Source organism: Ptychodera flava, chromosome 1 (assembly GCF_041260155.1).
Source record: "Ptychodera flava strain L36383 chromosome 1, AS_Pfla_20210202, whole genome shotgun sequence".
In the NCBI taxonomy this organism is placed as follows: domain Eukaryota; kingdom Metazoa; phylum Hemichordata; class Enteropneusta; family Ptychoderidae; genus Ptychodera; species Ptychodera flava.
Window position 1 is genome coordinate 9339772 of NC_091928.1, and position 8557 is coordinate 9348328.

At 39.5% G+C, this 8557-nt stretch overlaps 1 protein-coding gene across 1 annotated transcript; it reads right to left on the reverse strand.

Annotated features, from left to right (window-relative positions):
• Nucleotides 1-1421: 1421 nt before the first annotated feature.
• Nucleotides 1422-7516, reverse strand: LOC139129547 (uncharacterized). The gene is made up of 3 exons (XM_070695199.1): nucleotides 7307-7516; nucleotides 5436-6083; nucleotides 1422-2990 (listed from the first exon to the last, which is right to left on the reverse strand). Exons 2-3 carry the CDS (start codon nucleotides 6064-6066, stop codon nucleotides 2533-2535), a joined length of 1089 nt encoding a protein of 362 aa, XP_070551300.1. The 5' UTR covers nucleotides 6067-6083; nucleotides 7307-7516; the 3' UTR covers nucleotides 1422-2532.
• Nucleotides 7517-8557: the final 1041 nt, after the last annotated feature.

Consider the following 8557-nt stretch of genomic DNA (forward strand, 5'->3'; position numbering starts at 1 on the left):
CATCGAGTTATCATTAATCCTATGGAGCGTGCGACGTTCGATACACGAGGCCGGCAATGAAAGCATTTTAACGATCATTTCAATCAATGGCATTACTAACATCTTCCTCTATGCTAGTACTGGTATTGATCGTTGTATACACCATTTGTACTTTGTATGAAGATCCAAAGTATCTCCAAGCAAAGTAAAATGAGTAAACCTCCTCAAAAAGGGGAGAGGTGTCCTCATTCACTAACAGTACCAACGACAGCAACCACACAGCATGATTTTTAAAGTCCCACAAAAAAACGGCACGACTACCACCTAAAATGATTTTGATCAAGTAAAGAAAAGACTAGATGACGAGACTAGATTGTTATGTTATTCTAAATGTTTAAATTTGCTTTAAAATGCCCCTAATCCGCAAAAAAACAAAAGAGAGTTTCTGGATTTGTTTTTGAAATTGGAGTATACTCGATTTTGTCCCCCTGAGATCTTCAGACTTCAACAAAGTGAGTTAACACAAGCTGTTGAGGGGAGAAAATCATTTGAATATCTAAGAATATGAATGGTTATCACCAAGGCACGTTCGATCAGTATGGAAGAATCCCCACGTATACGTCCACGCATACTACGAAAGGAATGTAGCACCAAGTAGCCGAGGTGGCAATTGCACTTTCATCAGACTCTATCGGAAACCAGGTAAGCTTATTACCTGGTAAAATGAAAGAAAATCGATATGTGTGTAGGCTAGAGAAGGACAAAACACTGTCGTATTTCTTTTTGCCGTAATTCCTGTAACTCAGAGCGAATTGCTTTCGGTAGAATATTTCGACTGAATCACTCAGCCGTCAGCTCTACCCTGTCATTGTGAATGGGACGATGACGTAAACGGTCCACTGACCGCAGGAGGGCGTTGTAAACTACTGGGATTTCCATCCCTTCATCCCTATTGAGGACAAGTCATTGTGCTTTGATTTCAATGGCCTCTCTCACTCTGCGTTTGACCAATGATCTTCACATGACATGATCTTGACGTTATCAGGATTGGTTGAATGTCCTGTCTTTTTGCAGTCTAAATAAATTGCAGAGGTTTCTCGACTCCGGTGTTCCGTGATTTTGTGAGTAAAAGGTCTGGGTGCGAAAAAAAATTCTATCGGACAAAAATGTTGTTTTCAGATGATCTGAGGAACTAAAGGCCTGATATCATCATGGTATTCAGAGGCTTTAGCGATGCTAGATACAAACCTATGTAGTAAATTATACAACCTTACAAATACAAAGGCTGATACAGAGGCCTTTGAATTTTGTAAGGGTGTATAATTTACTTTGAAAACGAGGCTGTGTTTTAATCGCCATAATGATGACGATTATAAACTTCAAGGCGCGTACGGATGAACATTTGTGTTGATGTAACTGAAAACACCGTGAACTACATGATGTTAAATTTTACGCATTTTTTATTAAAAAATAAACGTTTCAACAAAGTGTAAACAATTTACATGTGTAACTGCATATTTCATAAAATGTTTCCATAACGATATTTCATGACATGACAAGCATTGTTTTGAGTATATTGTCATGTAGCGTGGTCGCTTCAAATGACAGGAGGCAAAATTATTAGACGGTAATATTTATGTCCACATTAACTCGGGAAGTTGGGATTTTTGGCATTAAATAAATAAATAAATACTAAAAATTCTTTGTTTTACAATGTTCACTCAATCAAACTATTGCGGTAAATGCATATAATCATACACAATATTGTAAGGTTTTCCATGAAAAAATGACACTATGGAAATAAATTTTGTATTATTGTTAATAAACTTACAATGAGATAGATTGTAACAAACGAAGTGGAAACGCTCATAATTGTTATCACAAAAAAGTTCTAATACAAAACAGCATTAAATCCCCAGTGTCGCTGAGTTGTTCTGCAACTCAGTCAAGTATCTGTATATGAGTGTCTGAGAATTGGCGTACGTTTCTTTCTTCTTCATTTTGAAATGCCTAAACTTACCAGCAGTGATAGGCATGGAACATATTATCTACAGTTTTGAAAATTTTCAACAAAAATTTCGAATACTATTGAAATTTCAGTTGAAATATTATGTTCGACCGTGACAATAATGCATGTTAACAACACAGGCAGTGATGCGACAGCTGAATACTGGGTATTTCGCATGTCAGCAGTGCATAGGGAACTGAATATGCATGGTAAGGAAAACATCGCTTTCAGTCAAAGTCACTTAAAGAAAAAATCACATAAAACAGAGTCTGTAGTTGTCAATATGTAGTCCTCAATATATCTTGGCACTGTGCGGAAAATACACTATGGAAATGCGTTGTTTTTTTCATTTGGTAAGTAAAAAAAGTTTCTGTAAACTGGTTTCATAATTGTGGTTTGTCAGGTAACAGGAAACACATCGTTACCTCTTGGTAATGTAAATAAGGCACTTTTCTAATACTGAACATGTAAGACACATTCATTCTGGGCGCTCTCCAGAAATTGTGGTCGATGAGCACAAGAATTCAAAAGTCATAGTCTGTAGTTCATATTTCAAAACTAGCCGTTGTTGAAACTGAACCCCCTCTGCCTTCTCTGAAATTAACAACGAGTTGCTTTGGTTGAGACGTTGACCGTGGACTCTGTGGACTGCTGAAAATAAAGTTTGATGCAACAGCCTGTGTGCAAATCGTTGGATCTTGCATTTGTCCTCTAGTTGATGAATAATCCTCTTCAGTAGTTACGATGATCCCATCAGCAGATAACAGTGGTTCTCTCGTGCTCATTGACTTACTGGTTTCTATGGTAACATCGCTGTCTTTAGTAAATTTGCTCTCGGTATATGCCGCAGCAGTGCTGTCACTGAGAGTTACTTTGTCGAACAATTCTTCTTTGGAACCCAACGGCTTCGTGTCTTTGCAATTCAGCGACCGGAGGAATTCCGTTGTTGACAACCGTTGTCTTGAAAACAGACGTGGTCTACGTATCGTGTAGCCGTTGTTATCTGTTCAGGGTGAGAACAGTGCCAGGTTAGAATTTTCAAACAAAATTAATCTACAGCAATACTCTTTGCAGAACACTCAGTCTCTCTATTCTCAATCAAAATCATTTATACTGACTATAACACGATTGGAACTAATTTGGGGCGAATTGGACCTTTTAATGGTTCAAATTTATCAAAAGCATTATACGCCCTGTCACTCAAAGTTACAATAATACAAATTATCCATAAAAATAAGTTTTTTTACAACAAAAGAAAAGCAGATGAGCTTACATTTGCAGATCACACAAACATTACTGCACTATCCAATTATCCCAAATTCGTTCCAATCGAGTTCAATATCGTCTGAGTCTGTAAGTTGTCAATGTATGTATGTTCAGTGAACGTCAAAGTTTGATGTGAACTTCACCTTGATTGTAGTCGTATTATAAGGGTCTGATCAGGGTTCTCCGTGGTGTCTAATGACCGCTACATAGCCTCAGTTTATTTGAAAAGGGGGCCGCTGTGTCTTTACACTTATAGAGTGGAGAGCATTACCCCGTCTTTACAGGAGAGCGCATGACCTCATTACATTTAGGTCAAAGGTGAAAGAATTTATTTAACCTGTTTGACTTTGACGACGTTCCTAAGTGTGCTAGATCATTTTGGAATGACTGCAAATACAGTTGTTACGTTTCATGGTCGTGTCTCCCGACCACGACGTTAACCTGTGAGACTTCATAACACTAGGTTTACTTTTGCAAATAAAGATCACTCCACACTGCAGCAGAGTGTTACTGGCTTCAAATGGCTTTTATGACCTGTGACCACGTCATACCCACTTTATCAACACCGCCGTGACGTCGAAGAGCAGACGTCACATCTTATTTAAATATGAATAAGTCTGTATCAGGACCTTTTACAAGGCCACTCCAAATATGGACACACCTACGACTTTAATATACGTCACACCACTATCTCTGATGTCACAATGGGCCAACAAACTTTGCTGTAGCAACAATTCTAAACAATATGTAGTTGGTATTTGACGCAAATCGTTTGCACTTTTGCTGTGTCAATATTTCTTAACAATGAAAAAAGATGGTGTTTGACGCATGTTACAGTTCACGATCTTGCAGTGACCAAATTGTGAGTTAGCGTTGAGGTGGATTGACCTAGTTCAAATATTGAAAGCTTTTCACTTGAAATTTCAACTTTGAGTGTTATGTATTGAAGAAAATGTATCATGCAGTAGGCCTATCTCTGAAATTTTTCTGTGGTCATACAAAATACGTCATCAACAAAATGCCAAGAAGTCAAATTCAAAAATTCAGAATTTTGATTTTTCAAAAATATTTATATCTAAGTAAATTGTTTCTACACGTACCTACTGCTAACAGTCGGTGTGCAGGCTATGAGAGTTGATTACTAGCCGAGAAAGAGATTCTAAACCCGTGACTTTTTTCATCACATGAAGTGTTTGCCCCCTGTACTTCCTCTTGGCTTTATCCATAATGCTAATAGACATCCTACGAATCGAACGAATACCGTGGCAGGATATTACGCCGAACTTGCCGAAATACAAACCGTCTTTCATTGGTCAGCTTGTATTCAAAGGCGAATCGGAAATGATGATTGACCATAGCCCAAGAGTCAACACCTTGGGAACATGTTGGCGTTGTACTTGCACATGTCGATTCCCTTTTTTTGAATTTACTTTTCACTTCGTCTCACTTTTCGCCAACTCACCACTTAGCTTAGAGCAACGGGAGCAACACAGCCCAGTTATGATAGATCAGCAGATGCATGTTGCGACAGCTTAATAATTATAATTTCAGATCACTTTGAAAGTATGAATATTTCGTGGTCCAAACGATACAGGCGGACTTTAGTTTTGGCGGTTTTTTCATTTATAATTTTTCATATACATATACATATAAGTGAAAAATCAGCAGATGCATGTTGCGACAGCTTTAAAACTACTATTTCAGATCACTTTAGAATTATGAATAGAGTTCAAAAACAAGACAGGCAGACTGTATAATTTTGGCGGTTTTTTTCATTGATAATGGATATTGCCACTCTTTGCAATGCGGAATATGTCACATGTCAAAGTCCATGAGAAAGTGAGAAAGAATTTGTCCGCATTGTCTGGTGGAATGTGTGTAGGTGTGCACATGAATGGATTGGAGACCTTGTCTTTTCAATACAGCCAGCGTGGCTTATTGAACAATTGGCAGTTCTAGTTTCGTTTAGGCTTCCATACATACATAATCACATATATACTGTATTATATATATATATATATATATATATATATATATATATATATATATATATATATATATATATATATATATATATATATATATATATATATATATATATATATATATTATACTCACTCAAATATATGAATTATATGACAACAACTCTACATTTTACGGTAATTTGACTGACTTTTCTCACCTGTTTCTAAGAAGACACTATCCTCCATGCCTTGTGCCTTCTCTGCGTCGCTGAATGAGACATGTTTTACAGGATATTGCACACAACAGATGTACGCAATCAGGACAATGACAATGGTGACAAGTGCGATGACTATTCCAGCCAGGACATAACATATGACTTTCCATTTGTTCAGTTGATCTGTCGTGTCCTCGCATGGTATACGCAGTTCCTCTGCTTCGACTTCTTGATCAATGTCTGTGGCGCTTTCGCCTGCTTCTGGATCAAAGGGGAGAAAAGTCCTGAATTCACCGAGGTCGCTGGTGACTGCTTCTCTGTCTGTGACACTGTCGGTGGGTGATTTTTTTGGCAGTTTGCTGGGGATTTCCACCTTGGCGCGCTCTGTTGGTGGAGGCCGGGTAACTACAGGTGTAGCGGTACAGACAGTGTCTTTGAAATCTTGGCATGGGCTTTCCTCGCGCTCTCCAAGTTCTTCTACACAAACTGTGCATGGTTTGCAGCGGAATGTACGCACTTCATAGTACCACCCATCATCTGCACATGGCCCTGACTGGCTTCGTGCTTGGCAGTCTATCACTGAGAGAAGTACAACGCCGACGACGCCGAGGATCGTGACTGCTTGGAATTTCATATTGCCGTGTAATGTGCCTGAAATTCGTAGATTGATATAGAAGTGGTTACTGAAAAGCTACAGATTGCGCAAGTTTAACAATAGGTGCACAGGTCGTACATTTTTCAAATACTAGGGCACCAAAAAAACTCTGATACTTCCTATGGATATTTTAAAGGTTTGTCAGAGGCCAGACAACTTAGAAGAGATTCAATAGAAGGTTATGACACTCAGTTTATTGCAGGACAACTGAAGAATGACAGAATATATTGTAGGACCCCTTTAATACAAACATTAACCTAAATCTTTATGCAACAGTGTTGATCAAAGTACGAGTCAATGAACCAGATCTTATCTCTAGCTCTCGTCACGGTAATCAGCCTGTTTTGCGCGTGTTGTCAAGACTACAAACAGCCGTACTAAAGGTGTGTAGTTCACTGGTGTTGTTGTCGCGTCACGCTTGTCGTGCCGTCTATGTCAAACTGACCATGTTACGCCGCAACCAAATGTCACTGGCAATTTCAATGGCGAATACTTAACTTGAACCCCCCCCCCCCCCCGACACAGTCTACATGTCTATGCGTACAATGCATGTACTTCATTATCCCCACAAGACATTAGTCCACAGGCATATAAAGGATTTTAGCCAACGTGGTTTTAACACAGCAAACACCATAAGCATTTTGTACCGATCGGTAGACCGACACAATCCTTTCGGTGTGTCGTATTGGTCGACATGACATACAAAGTTGTGGTAGGTCAATAACGGGTCGCATCTAGGAGCGAGGTATGTAGTAGGCCTACGGAACGAGCACGTTTCTGACGGTATACGACGTAGGCCTATAGCCTACCTCCTTGGTTCACACATGACCTGTGACCACGCGAAACTATGTAGAGAAGAATATCAAATTTATGCTGTGGAGGAGAGCAGATTGACATACAGTGGGTAGTTGCCAGTGCAATTTCAAGCTAAGTACCGGGTTCGCCAGCTCAACATAGCTCCGTTCCCAACTTGATCGAAGAAAACGCTGACAACGTGCGAGCTGACAAGCTACTGACAAATCCCCTAGTAACTAGCAGTCGGCTATGTTTACCGTTGATCAGCAGACCAACCAAACGTCATGTAAAAGGGTTTACTGCGATCAGTGCAGTGGTTCAATCTGAACCACTAGCTAATGGAATGATAGGGCGACGGGTTCCTGTAAGGAAAGGGAGTTGACAGCGACACTGTGAATGGAAGAGTTCTTGTCTCGTGTCTTACCTTCAACAACTTATTAAAAGCGCGTTTTCTTGAAACCTTTGGTATAACCAATCTCCGACTTATTAGGATTTTTAGTCTTGATATTATCAGCACAGTACAGGCTTTCTGAACATACACAGCTGAGAACCTTCCTTACGTTAGCACTGAACTCTCAACAAGACTGTCGCAACTTGACGTGTATCACAGTCCTTCCACTATCGATGAATGAACTGGCTAGCTGGGTTACACACCCCTCGACGTCATTTCTATCAACCAATCAAAAGGTCGACGTCCGAAAATTGAGCCAATGACGTATGTACATTGGTGACGTAGAAGTGGGTAAAGGGGCGTAATGTCCTGCCTGACTCACTACCATAGGAGGTTGACCCGGTGCTTGACACGGCGGCGGGCGCTGGGGGTTTCACGGTACACCTTGTCCTGTTCTCTGCGTTTCTTTTACACCGTACACTCCTAGAACCTGTAGCCTGTGCTGACGATCGATCTCGATTCATGGGCAACATCGTAGAAGAGGCATACCAATAAATGAAAGAGCTGTGTACTTATGTAAATGAGGTCAAAGGTTACGTTCTGAACTGAGCGAATTTTGTTCGTTGCAAGAGGAATGGGACCAATCTGATATCAGATGTAGAGTACGGCGACGTCTTTACTACGCGGTATTCTCTTGCTGTCGCCTCTCACTACCAGGCGACAGCAAGAGAATACCGCTTAGTAAAAAACGTCGCCGTACACTACATCTGATAATCAGATTGGAATGGGACGTGTAACCTTGAGGGGACTTAGGAACTGGTCAGTTTCTTCGGCCTTGGGGGAGGGGGGGATTATTTTTTGCCGACGTGAAAAAGTGGTGACCCCCCCCATTCCAACTTTTGAAAACAGGGTGACCCCCCCCCCCCCGCGCGACAAAGGTAAAATAAATGGCGGAATATAAATTGAATAATTCAGTGTGTATGTATGTTATATATATATATATATATATATATATATATATATATATATATATATATATATATATATATATATATATATATATATATATATATATATATATATTATATATATATAATTTTTGGGGTATATTTTAAACATTCAGTCATTCTGTGTTTTAATTAAATTGTTGTCATGTCAGCTGTAAGAAAGGAATTTCAAAGTGTCAATTCTCAAAGTTTGAATATAGTGAATGAGCTGTGAATGTACTCCACTCTTTTTATGCATAAGCATATGCCCAGAACTGTTGTAAGACAAATGTGATTG